Raw genomic sequence first — 15,344 nt, 5'->3', positions numbered from 1 at the left:
CTCCAGTGAGCAAAACAATTAAGCCTAACTTTTATGTCACAATCTAACAATTAATTTCAAGTAACATTCAAGATGCTCACTAATCTACCGCTCGGCCGCTGGCCATTCACATCTTCATTATGGTTTTTCGAAGTACATTATTGCACAATCATTCAAGAGCACAAGAGTTTCTGACAAATACGAATCCTTAGAAACTGAGTACATGATAAAAATATTAGCCAGACCCACATCAAGCATATCGACAGGTCGATTTCCACAAATGCAGCATGAAACTTGACCGGAAAACCCATATTACCATAGTCAAATGCCCCGCTAGCTTAGTCCGTTTCCCTGGTCTCCATTCCCTGCTTCAAGGACTCCAACCTTTTCCTGCACAGTTATTGCAATGCTATTGAGGATAGAGGTCTATACATTAGTTAGACTGTATGATGACAGGTGACGGCTCATCAAATATGAATCAATAAGCATGGTCGTGTGGATAATACACAGATTTAACTACAATGAAAACAAAAACAAAACTGAATGAGTAATGGATTATAATTCAGCAAATACCGAATCCATCAATCGATTATTTACACATTCAAAAAAAGAAAAAGGAAATCTAGAAAATGTCATCCTTTACCAGTTGATACATGTGCAGTAGAGAGCAATCAAGTATTGGTTGTCAACAAAAACTCCTTTCAAGAGTACTCACAAAAATGCAATTATTTGCAAGATAACTTACTTGGTATCTGCAAGGCGACCATGCAAACTCCATCTCTGGCGAAATCCGTCTATGCCTTCGAGTCCACTAGCAAGAATCAAGCGCCTATAGAAACACAATGAGTTCGAAAGTCAATTGATGCTTAAGCTTCATATAAATATTGGGGAGAAAGCAAGACATACTAAAACAATTGTGGTTCTATAAAGCTAAAAAGACAACAATACCAGTGTCACCCATGGAACTGGGTAACCAGAAGACTGTTTAAGATTTCAAACATAACACCGGAATATGCAACTTTTAGATCAGTTAGCTCTCTACAAAGCTTGTCCACAGAACTTCAAAAAGGGTATAGCTTAGGCAGACAACCAGGAAAATCTTACTTGGAGCTAAAGCTTGTACACAACTCTGGAAATTTGAAATTTTTGTAACCCCTGAAACATAACTAAAGCAAAAACAGTGCAGCAAGTCAAATTAACCATTCCCATCGGCAGATGCACAGCGCACATGAACGTGTAAATGCAAATAAATCAAGGAACCATTATCTAGTTGTAGGGCCTACGGACTGAAAGATGAACTTATGCATGCACTCTAGAATTGGGAGGCATTAAGAAATTAGGATGTAACTAAGGGACGATATTTCAAGAAGGGGAAGACAGAACAGGGCTGTAAGAGTACTAACAACAAAGCAAATAAGGTGGAAGCTAGGCTGACTGGTGAGGCCTACAACTCATTGCTTAGAGTTAAAAAAACTACATGATAGTACGACTACCAAGCAAGGACCCCTTGACTAACCATTTGAGAACATACCTATCTAATGATGTGACCTCTTTTTCGAGCTGAGAAGCTCTTTCCTTTGCTTCATTTAAAGGCATTGATAACCCTAATTTGCACTCACTGTCCTGAAGTTGCCTTCGTAGTTCTTTATCCTGCAATTCAGTACAAACAAAAACGAAACAGCAGAAAATCAAATTCTCAATCCTACCTCAATACAAGAAATGAACATTGGAGAGATGCAGAAGATAAAAATCATAGTAAATATCTCACCCTTTTTTCAGCGCACTGTTTATACATAACAAGCTCATCTTGACAGAAAGGCTCAATATCATTGATTTGCAGACCTGCAGTATAAAGCATAATCACTACAATATACTACATACCAACCAAAATTTATGGTCCAAGTCAACAAGATAAGATCTACAAGTTACGGCGGAGTTGTTCCAATTTCCAACAAGAAAGTACCATATCATCATAGGTATCTATGTGTCAATTTTTCCAACATTCAAGAAACTGATTCAGCCTATGTATAATTTTTAGGATGTAAAAAGGGAAAATGCACCAAAAATTCAATCAACTTTTAGCACGTGCATGCGTAGATCCACCATTGGCATAGACTGGAAGAAGTTGTTGACTTATACATACTGAATTTAGGGGTTATTGACAAGGAGTATGGATATCCCCAACTCCAATTATTTTAAATGCTTAACATGGAGATGGCCTACAGACTAGGAATTTGAAATACTTTCATTTTGAATTTTGGAAAAAACAGTTTCCTCAATCTCACAACAGAAATAAAAACCCAGAACTTACACAAAAATAGATTCCTTAAAACCCCATCACACGAGTCAACACCTTCCAGCACATGAGAAGCAATTTCTGGTGGAATAATTGGTGATGGTGGGCCTGTCATCAGGTCATCGCCGACCAAAATAGTTTCCTCCATACTTGGCTGTGAATCAACTGAAGCCCAAAAAGGTAACAACAAAATCCTGATTATAACTCAGGAAAAAATGTAGACAATAATCATTGCCTTGAAAATTTACCATCATTTCAACAATACAAAAAGGAAATAACAAAAAATAAAGAGATATTTCAGGACATGAAGTGTTTCGATTGAGGTAGATACTCAAAGCAAGAGCTCGTTATAAATTGTACAGGCAATAAATAAATAATATGATACTTGAGAAAAACGTCATCAAGTAGCTGTTTATAAGCAATGGTTATTCTTTAACTCTTAATCAATTCAATAATGTGGAACAACCCCTTATAAACCATCCATCAATAAATTAGAAAAATTAGTAAAGTAAGATGGAACGAGCCCTTGTCGAAGAAAGAGTTCCCTTTTTTCAATTTCCATTTCGATTTCCAAGCCACTGGAACAAAAAATCTCAAAGCATCAAATAGCCTATGGAAACTGATGTTTCAGCATATTGCTACATATAGGCAAAGTATAATAGAGAAAGAAATCATCTTGAGTGTAAGGAATTTTAGACAATGTGGGAAAATCAGACCGCTACCGCAGAACACTAATAGGTTTTAATTTTCATCAAACTAACGCTTATGAGAAGTAAAAATTGTCACAACGAACACACATAAGCTAGAGAGCAAGGTAGCAGTTTTTACACATACCATCCATGGCTGCTTTCTTGTTTTTGACTTTCGCCGACCAAAACCCGAAACCCAATACAGACTTAAGTGCCTAAAGTCAGCCAACCTGGAATTCAACGAGATGAAAGAAAATTGAGTAAAGTATACCTGTTGGAAGCGTGGGTGGGGCATTTCATCAAACACCTTGCGGGCATTGTGAGTCATGTCCAAAACCTATCAAGGCAGATGGTAGAGAAAATGTGAAGAAAAGAACGAACCGGAAGGTTGTAGCGGAAATGACAGCAAAGATTGATCAAAGCTACTCGTGGAGGTGAAGCGACTTCAATCACCAGAGACTGGTATATATTATGGAGGGAGAGAGCCGTTAAGATCGTGAAAATGTGGTTTGCACCACTACGAAAAGTTGGTAAACTAATATTGCACCGTCACTCATTTTACGACGAAAATAATACCGTTTGTTAAAAATGTATATATCAACAGTAAAAAACTAAATAAATATATTTTTGAATGTTTTAATTTTCATCTTTGATATCAAATTCAAAGATCGATAATCATGAATTCTTGACTAGTGGGGGACTAAGAGAAGGACAATCTGTTTTCTTAACGTATGTTTTCTTTTGCATGACGTATTGTCGATACTCGTCAATGAACCAAAACAAATAGGCTTCGTTTGGTATAAAGAAATCAATTGAAATGGAAAAGCAACTATTTACCAAAGAAAAGTTATTCATGGACTAGAAGGGAGAAGTTTCTTTCAAGTATTCTCTTGAGGAAATTGTAACAATGATTTATCAACTTTAACTCAATTGGAGTAATGATCTCTCAACTAAAGATCAGTGCCCACTGGTCTCTTAACTCGTCAAAACATGAAACTATAATCATTTTCGTCAACTCCATTAAAACTTGCGTCACTTCATCGTGATTATGATCCAAATATCAATCAAATCACAGATCAGAAGTTGTATAGCATGGTTTCAACATGGTGAATTATCTTCTCTAAATCTCTGTTCATTTCTCTTGTACGAGAGTATCGAGTGCTTTGACTTGTTGATGGCTATGAGCCTTGTCCAGAAGATTTTCTCCATGATAATGGTGGCAGTCATTCTGACAAGACTAATCCTAATGGTGCACGAATCAATTACGACCGAAGTGTGCTGATAAAATATGAAGAATCTGTGTTAGTACGTAAGATAAAATATTGCATTTAAGTTTCTCCAATATTTCACATAAGAATCGGATGGATTCGGGTTAGTATTCCAAGCAAGGTGACACATTTTACAAGCACCACACTTTGTTTATCTCAACACTTCATAACATAGACTGGTTGAGAGTAACAACAGTTAGACATTCTTCTAAAGCGTACAAATCAAGCAATACTCAAGGTTTTTTTAGGATCATCGGTTAATACTAGCGTTGTACCGTAGCAATACATTCTTCTAAGATTATAAAGGTACTCGAATACGTGTGTGATATGTGTTTAAAACGGTATTTGAAGTCTGAAATTCAGCAATCTCTGAGACATTGGAACCTTCGTTGCAAAAACCAAGTTACCCCAAGCCCTCAATTGGACACCCACAAACCATTTGAAAGTTGAGCATGGCAGCCGATAACTGTCCCAACACAAATACTAGAACCGCTTGGAACTATGTCAAGTTCAGTGACATTTTCTTGCAGTAAGAGCACTGAACCAGATTAAATTACTGGTGCTAAACTTGTCGTTGCAATAAACAACAAAGTAAACACAAACAAGATCATGTAAAAGGGAAAAAAATCGAAAAATAAGTCGAGCAGAAGAAGTGCACGACTAGAGCCTGTGAACCCTAAGCTTCTTACAGAAGTTGTGATGCTGTGTTTAATAATTGTTCCAACAAAACCTATCAGTCGAAATCTAGAATAATAATCTGCATTTGGAAAATGAGTTTTACATTAGTTATAATCACGTAGTGAGTTGAAGATGAAGGTGAACCTGATAGTAGAAAGGGCCGATAGATGCATCGGCAACAACCCAATGTTATGCTTATTCAATGGCCCAATGGTGAACCTAGCGAGCTGAACGTGAAGGTGAACCTGATGAATAAAGATGATTGCAAGACTGAATCACCTTATGTCATTTAGCACATCAAAACAATTTATTACCAATTCTGGCTCCAAAACCCGACTTGCATTCTGTCCATATGAGCATGGGAAACAAGGTAAATATCATAATATTGTAATGCACCGAACAGAATATGCTAACTCCTTTTATCTTACTACATGTGGCCAAACAGCTATGAATTCCTAAGGCTACAAAACATCTTAACAGCGGTCTTGCAGCCAAAATACTGTGAAGCATCTGTTGATGGCCATCAAACTATCTTCTCATTGAGGGCCTTTTGCGCCCAAAAGCTTGAGATGCCATTAGTGCCACCTTAAGTGGCTCTGACGCAGTAAAACCCTGGGCCACCATCAGGTCGTGTACCCTATGAGCATCCTGCACAAACCCACCAGCTATAAGCCCGTTTATGATCCTCTCAAACTCCTCTGAACCCAATTGATCCTTCTTAGCCTCCAATACTCCCAAAGCTTGGAGTGCCTTTTTCTCGACTCCAGCTTTAGCATACATATCAAAAAGGCCTAAATGAACTTTCAGAGGAGGAGCCTCACCCTGCTCGGCAATTTTTCCCAATAGCTGCTCAGCCTCACCAACTAGCTGCAATTTACCCAACCAATCTATAAGAACGGAGTAAGTGGCAACTCCAGGCTCAAATCCATCCTTTTCAAGCTGCATTAACAGATTCAGCGCTTTATCCAGTAAATTCTTTTTTTCGTAAGCAGCAAGCATGCTTGCAGTGCATCTGTCATCAGGCCTGTGCCCAACTTTCATCATGTAATCAAAGTTGCTCCTTGCCTGGTCAGGGTCACCAGCTTTCCCGTATGCTTCAACAAGCAGTGTACAAGACTCCAATGTTGGCTGGAACCCTGCAAACTGCATAATATTGGCAATTCGTCCAGCTCCACCAATATCACCACGTTGTGCAAATGACCGAAGCAATGCCATGAAGATTTCTTTTGTGGGTTGGATATCTCTTGCTTCCATCTCTCTCATCAACGACTCCCCTAATTTTGGTTGGCCAGCATTTACATATGCCATGATCATCGAGTTGTAGACCTTGACATCAGGTTTGAAGCCCTGGCTCCTTAAGCTTTCGAATGCTTGTTTGGCACCGTCAAGATTGCCTACCTTGCTGTACATGTGAACCAAACTAGTGGCAGTTAAAATATCAGGTATGATACCATTTTGATTCATCTTCTTCAAAATTCTCTCAGCATCTTCGAGATGGTTCTCTTTTGCATGGGCATCAATGAGCATCGAGTAATCACGAATGTTTGTCTGGAAGGATTTCTCATCCAATACAAGTTCTGCCACCTACAAAATAATTCCTATATACTCAACACCTAAAAATGAAATACATATATCTTATCAAGCCACATACATGCATAAACTCAACTCAACCCACCACATCCCTAGAATATTTTCATCAAAACAGTATATAACCTCTTACATTATTTTCATAAAATAGCAGTAGATAACAAAATCTACATTTTGATAACGAATGTAACGCGGATATAACAAATAATATCCAACGAAGGAGAACAAAAAAGAGCGTAGTGTGTACCTTGAAGTATAATGCAGTGTTTTGCTCTTTCAACCTATTAAGCAAATTGAGCCAATCAACCCGACTAGGATGAAGTAGCTCTACCCATTCAACTAAAAGCGGAGACTGGTCATCCGCCACATTCGATTGAATAATATTCTCAGTAACCAATTTGCATTTTCCGGATATGGGTTTCGGTTCCTGAGGCCAAGTGATCTCTTCAGCCTCATGGATTCTATTAGCCACATCAACCCACTTGGGGTCAGACAGATCAAGACCATAAATGTTGTACTTGATCTTCCCTCGCCTCTTGGGAAGCGAAACAACCTCAGACTTCACCTCTTCCCCTGTGGTTTCACCTTGCATTCCCTCTACTTGCTCCCCTGCTTCCTCCGCCTTCTTGTCCTCCTCTCGAAGCCGCTCCAAGCTCTGATAAAACTCAGCCTCCTCCATCTTCTCCTGAGCCCACTTGAACCTCAGCTCCCTAAGCATATCCCCTCGAATTCCGACTTCACCGGCGAATCTACACATCTCCTTCACTTCCTCTTCCTGCAAAAACCCCTTCATTTTCTCCTTCTTCGCTTCCCTCTTCATGTCCTCCAACACCATATTGCTCACCTCCCACACCGTCTTCCATAAATCCTCACTAAAATCATCCAATGGCGTCGACCCTGACGTGCCCAGCATCTGCTCAATGCCGCCCTTCTCCATCTCCGCCACAACTCTCTCCACAATAATCAACAGCATGCCGTCGACGGTAGCCTTATCGGAACCCGGGTACGATTCGGAGAGCTTCTGCCGCATGATCCACACGAACCGGGACAAGAAATCGTTAACGGCTCCGTCTTCCTCCTGCTCGGAATCCTCGGAATCAACCACCTGAGCTTGAGCAGAGTGTATGAATCGGTGAAATGGAGAAAAGGGTTTTGGGAAATTAGGGTTCTTGATGGGTTTAGAGCCGCCATAGCTCGGTGGACGAAACGTCAGAGGAACCGGGTCTGCTGCCATGGTTGTGAAAGCATAGAGCGATCGCAACCTTCCCCTGATAACTGAAGCATTGGTTACTGCTTGCCCGGAAATCAAGTGCCGCAAATTCATTTCTCAGAGAAGAGAGATGCTGCCTGCTGAGAGACTCTGAAAAGAGGGCTTTTGGGGTTTTTACTTTTAAATTTATTTTTTTATTTTTTTATTTTTTAAATTTCGTAGGGTTTTGCTCCGTTAATGGGTTATTACTGATTTGCCCCTTAATCTGTTCTTTAGTCTCATTTTTAATGTTCTTGTTGTAACGCATATGTCTTGGTACAGTTAATTAACCTCTTGTTCCACCGAAATTACTCTACATACCCAAAAAGCTTATTTTTCACTTTATTTTTACATAATTTCAATATTGAATGCCTATAAATTAAAAAAAAAAAAATTAGTGTATTTAAGACCAACTCCAATGGTGGGCTAAAAGCTAAATTACCCCCTCAAACCCAACCCAAGGGAAAAATTTGGGTTAAATGCTAAATGTTAAACCAAGGCTAGATTCCCCCCAAAATTTAGCCCAAAAATCGGTGTGGGCTCCATCAAACCGAGTGAAAAAGGGCGTTTGTGCGCCAAACGCAGCCCACCCAATCGCCCAACTCGCGCAACGCGCAACCCCTTAGACAGCGAGGGCCCCACCCATATGGGCCTGTCGGTCACGTTCCGCAGTGCCTCCAACGGCTACTTCCATCCAATGGTCATGATCTACAGGCTGTTGGTTAATCCAATGGCCTAGATTCATTTTTTTTTGTTTTTATATTTATATATTATTGAATCCAACGGCTGAGATCGAATATAATCAAATCTAATGGTAAAAAAAAAGATCTAACGATCCATATTTAAATCCAACATCTAAAATAATTAAAAGAAATTATTTAACTCAAAATTCACCCAAAAACTCTATAAATACCTATGTATTTGTTCAAACATCCAAACAAAACTCAATTTTCTCCTACAATTCTTCCAATTTATCTTTCTACCATTTCTTTCAATTTCCAAATTGTTCAACATGGCAAGAGAGCATATTAGAGGTCGTAATTGGAGTTGTGAGGAAGATGTTGCTTTATGCTTAACATAAGTTTCTGTTAGCGAAGATGGTATAGTTGGCACATATCAAAATAAAAAAGTTTTGTTGGATAAAATCATTTCAAAGTTTCAAGAAAACTGCAACGGTGGTGGGCGGGATGGTGGTGGTGTTTATGATCGGTGGAAGACTATAAACAAAGCATGCACTTTATGGAAGGGAAGCTTGGAGAGAGCCGTAGTTGGCATGGCTAGTGGAAGGAGCGTCATAGAAATTGTGAGTTTTGTTCTTGATATTTTATTTGTCATGTACATAATATTAGTTTGCAACTAATTATTTTTATGTATTTTTTGCATAGGGTGACAAAGCAATGGAAATTTACAAGATAAGAGTAACACCAAAAAATCAAGTTTTTAAGTTGCAACATTCTTGGGACGTCCTTAAGGATTGTCCGAGGTGGGGAATTGATGCGGACCAGCAATGCAGAAGATTCTTTCAACGTGAAGCCGCACAGACAAATGTTGGAGATGAAGGTGTCGATGAAATGACCCCATCTCCTTCTTTTGCAAGGCATCCAGGAAGAGATAAGCAAAATGAAGCAAAGAGAAAAGGAAAGTCCCAAGATCCGATGAGTGAACACTTTACTACCAGAATTGCAAAAATTGAATTAAACCCATAGCACTCGCCAAAAAGAAACGGCCCGAATGCGTTTGCAAATGAAGGAAATCTCAGATAGGTAGCAAGATAGGTTTGAAATTAATTTGATGATGGAGGACCTTAGCAAATACACACCAGAGAGGAAGAAGTTCTTACGTGGTAAGCAAAAGGAAATTTTGCGAAAGTCTACCTCAAGGAGTATGTTTCAAGATGATGAATCCTCTGAACCCTATATCCCAATTCACTCACGAAGTCCTTCACTATGTGAAGATGATGGATATGATTATTAAGTTTATGTAGCGTATGAATTATGTGCTTTATTAATTAAATTTATTAATTGTTGTTTGTATTAAGTTTATGTAATTTATTAATTATGTGGTTTATGAATTATAGGTCGTATTAAGTTTATGATTTTTCAATACTTATCGGAATTAAAATTTTTTTAGATTAAAACGTTCATAAAATTAATTCACGATAGTCTATATTTAAAAAAAAAAAATTTAAGAAAAAAATTAACCTAAGTTCATTTTTTAATAATTCCGGCCTAAAATTTTAGGCCAAAAGGGTTGAAGTAAAAAAACTGTTTCTGAGTTACAAACTAAATTTTTCAGACTAAAAAATTTAGCTTTTAGCCCAATCATTGGAGAAAGTTTAACCCATTAATATATAAAAAATGGAAGTGAATGATAAAATATATATGAGAATATGCATACACACCCATCGTTTTATCGCCGAAGATTTTAGACACCCGCCGTCTCTTTCATTTCATCTCTATTTTCTCCGTCGGCCCCTAAAGATTTCTATCAAATTTCGATCCATTCGAGTCGCCGTCGACAGCCCGACTTCACTCTTCTCTCCGTCGTCTTTCACTGTCGAGCCACCGCTGCATTACTTTTCCGGCCGTTTTGCAGGTACAGTTTAGATTTCTTGAAATTTTCTATTTTTCTTTGGTTTAAATTTTGGCGACAAACATGAAATATTTCTGAAATCTTGTAATTATGAGCATTCACTGGCGATTTGATGTCTGTGCTATACAAAACTGTAGTAAAATCTTTCTGGGTTTTTATAATTTGCATAAATGAATTATTTCTTCCCAAAGAATTTTGTAATTTTTGTTTGTATAGTTTCACTTTCTCATTGTATAGGAAAGCATCATTTGCGATTCGAATCCCGGTTAGGGTTAGAGAAGTGAGAATCCACTCTTTCATAGGTGTGGCTTCATGCCTTTTTCAATGGATTGGCTTGGCATGAATATTTAGGGATGGAATTTGTTCTTGAAGTATTTCTTAAAATGGGCCATTTTAAGGATGGATCACGGCATTGTTGTTCGATTTTTTGATCGCTCTGAATTAGATTTGAATATCATTGATCTTCATTTTCATCTGTTCCGTAAAACATATCATCCAAGTAACTACATGGACTTGAATCGACTTCTGGAGTTCACTTGTATGCTAGTCGGACTGTAGAGTTTAGGGTTATGCGTGATTTGACCTGGTTTGGAGTTTGATTCTATGTTGGTTTTGAGATGCTCAGGAAGGTCCTCAAGAGGTCAGCGGTAAGCGTTGCTTGTTAGAGTTTGACAGAGATGAAAACGGTGGTGGGGATGGTGGTTTCCAATAAGATGCAGAAATCAGTGGTGGTGGCAGTGGACAGGCTGTTCCATCACAAGCTCTACAACCGATACGTGAAGAGGACCTCCAAGTTCATGGCCCATGACGAGCACAATCACTGCAACATTGGCGACCGAGTATGTCCCTGTCTCTGTCTCTGTGTCTCTAATTATTGAATTCTTATTAATTTCATCATAAGCAAACTATTTCATCAGGTTCGATTGGATCCCTCGAGGCCTCTGAGCAAGCGCAAGCATTGGGTTGTGGCTGAAATCCTCACCAAAGCACGCATCTACCAGCCTCCTGTACCATCAGATTCACCTTCAGCTTCAATTCAGTCTAATTCTTAAGGTATTGTTCATTCCAACTGCTATTATGTTTCCTTTCTTCAACTACGATTAGCTCTTTTTTCGAAGTTGGTTTGAATACTCCATAGTTCACCTTTTTCCCTAAACCCTTTGCCAACACAAGACTCCTAAATGTAAGTTTTGAAGTCCCAAAGCATTTTCAAGACAAATATGAACCATTCTGACATTTAGAACTATAATCTCTCCTTCATTTTTTCTGGCAGGTGAAAATTTTTGATGACCGTCCTAGAGTTTGTCAAGACGTTAGATTTAGCCAAATCCAAGTTCCCGGTATTTTTTGAGTATTTTGTTTGTATGGGTGAATGTTTTCTCTTACAATCCAGAACCTAATCGTGTACTGAATTTTCAAACCAGATACTCTGGATAAATCCCATAATTGCAATCAATGTTCATTAAGAGAGGTCTTTTTTTATTTATTTATTTATTTTTTTTATGGAAATTCAGTATTTACGTTGTGATACGCTTCAAACAAACGAAAAATGTCGTCGTACTCCTGCTTTCACAATGAAAAGTATGACAGGATGATTGGAGTATTCTTTGATAAATTTCATCGACGCCTGTATTCATCTCCACAGTCGCCGATCACTTGAAGGAGATTCTTCCCTTTCTTTGTGACTTCCTTTATGCTTTTTCTACCTTCCTCGTCAAGAGTAAGCGAAAACACTGCGTTGCAGTCTTGGATGTGTTCCGACAACCCGAGTCTAACGCCTACCATTGATCCTGCCACTGCCTGCTGCAATTTTAACAAGCCAAACACACACAAATCATTACTTAAACTGCAACTGATGCAAAACAATTTTTGAGGTTAAACAGAACCCGAAAATTTCTGATTTCGCAGCAACGTTGAGGTCCAACTTTACCTGATCTAGAACGTATTTCACAGCAACGTTGGCGATCGAGACCCCGTGTTTAGTAGCAATGCCCTTGATTGTCTGAAGAAGAGCTTGGAAAAGGCTCCAACCTCCCCAGGCATCGACCATCTGCCACACATTACAAATGGAGTAAGAATGGATCGAAACAGATAAAATGCGCATAACATATTGATCGAGTTCAAGACTCCATACCCGTTTATACTTTTGGAGGGAGGGAGTATTTAACGGAGGCCCGGCAAAAGTAATGTTCACGTTGGTATTGAGGAACTTTTCCGATAATAGGCCACCCATTACTGTCCCATACCTGCAACAGAACGTATTAGAATAACAAAATTGGCTGAGAGAGAGGGAGAGAGAGAGAGAGAGTGAGACGTTATAAGTTTGACTCTCGTAAGCTGACAAAGCTCCGCCATTTTCTGTTGAGGTCGCATGTCGACAATAGAATGTTGGACCTGATTACATTGTATGAACGTGATTATAAAGCACAAGGAGATGCACAGCATACTTCCATGAGAACAATCAAGATTCGAAACAAACATACCTGATTGCTTACGACAGGAATCTCATTTTCTAAAGCGACCGTCTTAATTTTACCTGCGAACCAGTAGCTGAAGTAATGCAATCAAACCTTGAAATGATAGTCGATGTTTTAGTTCAAGTTACAACAGTAATTCACCAACCACCTTCTTTCAAATCTGTAAGGTGCTTTAGTGCGTCGAGGTAACTAGTATTTGCATAATCCCACCTATCTCAAGTAGAAAGGCAAATTCACCCTCACAAGTCATTCACTTTATAATCACAAATCATTAAATGACAAAAATCAAGCAACGGTTCCAGCAAGATTTCAATCTTTTTTTTGTCTGCAACTATTCTACATAGAAAAAAATATTAGAGAAATCAACTCTTCAAACCATATTTTGTGGCCCACAGGATTTGCGGTAGATGGTTAGATTCCATTCTTTATGCTTTAAAAAAATAATTCAACTATCAACTGACACATGTAATTTATATACAATATGATCTAAAAAGATGACATTTCTAACATCACCCTTACGGCCTTACCACATTTGTTCTCGTGAACTATGTATAGTTCTCTATGCTTAATTTTTGCAGTGATGTAATCGTTGTTATTAGAATTTTTGCTCTACCATGTCATGTTGTTTCTTGTATTAAACCGTTTATATATATAAAGATTATCGATATTTAATACCTTCGACCCTAAGAAGTTGAGGGCCGCAGAGACCAAACCAGTCTAACAAAACCCTAGTGAAAACAAGAAAAACGTCTTACGTCACATACTTCTCCAAAGCAACCGATCTACCTGTTAAGAGTTGTCCCACAAGGTTTGCTATGTGCTTATATGATCTTGGGCTACTCCCCATATTGCCAATTGGTTTTATGGTGGAACCTCAATTTCATCATGGTATCATAGTAGGTTGTCTCACGTGTGAAGCCCAATGGTTACACGCGCTCCACGTCACCCAGTTGTTGCTCACATGTAGGCTTGAAAATCCGCCACACGTGCGGAGGCGTGTTGAGAGTTGTCCCACATTGGTGAGGGGCAATGTTTGCTATGTGCTTATATGATCTTGGACTACTTCTTATATTGCCAATTGATTTTTTGGTGAAACCTCAATTTTATCACTACCATCACCAAACTCAGAAAGAAAACCAAATGCATGCACCAGCATCAGCACCTGCTATCATCAAACTGATTTGTTTGTTTATTTACCATAGAAGTATGTCATCAATCATCAAACTCTGAATAGTACTATGGATATCTGTTTCCTTATGGGGCTATTTAATATGCATAAATGCTGCAGAAATTGTTCTAATTTTTATGGATTCATATGATCCTTTTTTAGATTTTTTTAATCTGTTTTTGTTTCTGCCTGTATGAGGGAATACTAGGACATACAAATAAAATATGTCTCTTCTAATAAACCAACATATGAAAAAAATTTAATAATCATTGAGATGTTTTCTTCCATGCATGAATGAAACTACAAGCTCCTCTCTTATTGATAGGCATGGGAAATATGGTCAAATTAAGTTATCCTCCATAATTGATGTTGACAAGGCTTAAAAAAAATAATCAAAACCAACGAATATAGAGAATTTTACTTTCGTAATGCAGAGAACATTACTATAGTATTCACGTGAACTGTCTTTAGTCACGTCATTCTTTTGTTGTGATACAACTGTTGCTGTAATGTCTCGTGAACTATTTGTGCTTATGTATAGCTTTTGCAGTGATGTAACCATTCTAGTTTCTATAATAATGTAACCGTAGCTGCACAACTCTTGTTAAATATCTGCAGCTCTAGCTAACTTTCATATTGATGTAAGCGTTGCTGCATTTTTCCCGTGAACTATATGTGGTCCTGTCTGGCTTTTACAGTGATGTAACCGTTAATCTAGGATCTCTTGTGAGTTGGTTTTTATTTTATCTAGGATCTCTTGTGAGTTTGTTGGACTATGTCCCGTCTTGGTCTCTTAAATAAGTTAATGTCGAAATTTTTGGGATTCATACCGAGCCAATCCAAAACCTTTCGGTACGAGAATCGAGATTACATATTCAGGGGTTCGGAAATCCCAAACAAAACAGATAAAATATATATATATATATATATATATATATATATATATATATATATATTGGTTGCATACATGTGTATATATATTGGTTGCATACATGTTGAATGTTGAATTTAAGTAGTCTGATAATAGACTATATTAGAAATAGAAGTATGAAATTTCAAATTGGTATAAAGTAAAAAGCCTAAATTTCAATTGATATGAAATTGGGGAACAAAATTTTAGGCCAAACGCCTAAATTTTAGCCCACAACCCAAATATTCCAAATTTTAACCCAAAAGCCCAAAACCGAAAATCAAATCCTGATCCATCCTGAAATATTGAAACCATTTCGGGAATCTTGAAAATTAGGAATACCGAAATTTTAATTTGGGATTGGTCTTCAAATTCCAGTCTCGAAAATTTTCGATCTGGGATCCGGGATCCCATTTTCGATTTAGGATCGCATACCGAACCATTCTTACTG

At 38.1% G+C, this 15,344-nt stretch overlaps 3 protein-coding genes across 9 annotated transcripts; 1 reads left to right on the top strand and 2 right to left on the bottom strand.

Annotated features, from left to right (window-relative positions):
* Positions 1-73: 73 nt before the first annotated feature.
* LOC137715952 (uncharacterized) lies at positions 74-5,194 on the bottom strand. Of its 6 annotated transcripts, none has more exons than XR_015960837.1 (8): positions 3,346-3,656; positions 3,110-3,194; positions 2,291-2,440; positions 1,748-1,821; positions 1,511-1,629; positions 1,084-1,145; positions 725-808; positions 305-369 (listed from the first exon to the last, which is right to left on the bottom strand). XR_015960837.1 is itself a non-coding variant. In XM_068455320.2 (7 exons), the coding sequence occupies exons 2-7, from the start codon at positions 3,114-3,116 to the stop codon at positions 318-320; spliced, it is 486 nt and encodes a 161-aa protein (XP_068311421.2). In that variant the 5' UTR covers positions 3,117-3,194; positions 3,346-3,656; the 3' UTR covers positions 74-317. The 6 variants fall into 6 exon arrangements, 4 of the variants coding, with proteins under 4 accessions (XP_068311421.2, XP_088547344.1, XP_088547345.1 ...); XR_015960838.1 differs by lacking the exon at positions 305-369 and adding an exon at positions 473-495; XM_068455320.2 differs by lacking the exon at positions 1,084-1,145 and having other exon boundaries at positions 74-369.
* A 4-nt stretch (positions 5,195-5,198) lies between these two features.
* LOC137715136 (uncharacterized) lies at positions 5,199-7,895 on the bottom strand. The gene is made up of 2 exons (XM_068454373.2): positions 6,745-7,895; positions 5,199-6,494 (listed from the first exon to the last, which is right to left on the bottom strand). The coding sequence occupies exons 1-2, from the start codon at positions 7,819-7,821 to the stop codon at positions 5,439-5,441; spliced, it is 2,133 nt and encodes a 710-aa protein (XP_068310474.2). The 5' UTR covers positions 7,822-7,895; the 3' UTR covers positions 5,199-5,438.
* Positions 7,896-10,136: 2,241 nt separating this feature from the next.
* Positions 10,137-11,808, top strand: LOC137716444 (uncharacterized). Of its 2 annotated transcripts, none has more exons than XM_068455905.2 (4): positions 10,137-10,341; positions 10,968-11,177; positions 11,256-11,391; positions 11,612-11,808. In XM_068455905.2, exons 2-3 carry the CDS (start codon positions 11,016-11,018, stop codon positions 11,388-11,390), a joined length of 297 nt encoding a protein of 98 aa, XP_068312006.2. In that variant the 5' UTR covers positions 10,137-10,341; positions 10,968-11,015; the 3' UTR covers position 11,391; positions 11,612-11,808. The 2 variants fall into 2 exon arrangements, with proteins under 2 accessions (XP_068312006.2, XP_068312004.2); XM_068455903.2 differs by having other exon boundaries at positions 10,138-10,341; positions 10,964-11,177.
* The last annotated feature ends 3,536 nt before the right edge of the window (positions 11,809-15,344 follow it).

Source organism: Pyrus communis, chromosome 3, assembly GCF_041283825.1.
Source record: "Pyrus communis isolate YQ-2024b chromosome 3, ASM4128382v1, whole genome shotgun sequence".
Classification (NCBI taxonomy): domain Eukaryota; kingdom Viridiplantae; phylum Streptophyta; class Magnoliopsida; order Rosales; family Rosaceae; genus Pyrus; species Pyrus communis.
Note: the sequence above shows the minus strand (reverse complement) of the source record. Positions and strands in the feature narration are given on the sequence as shown.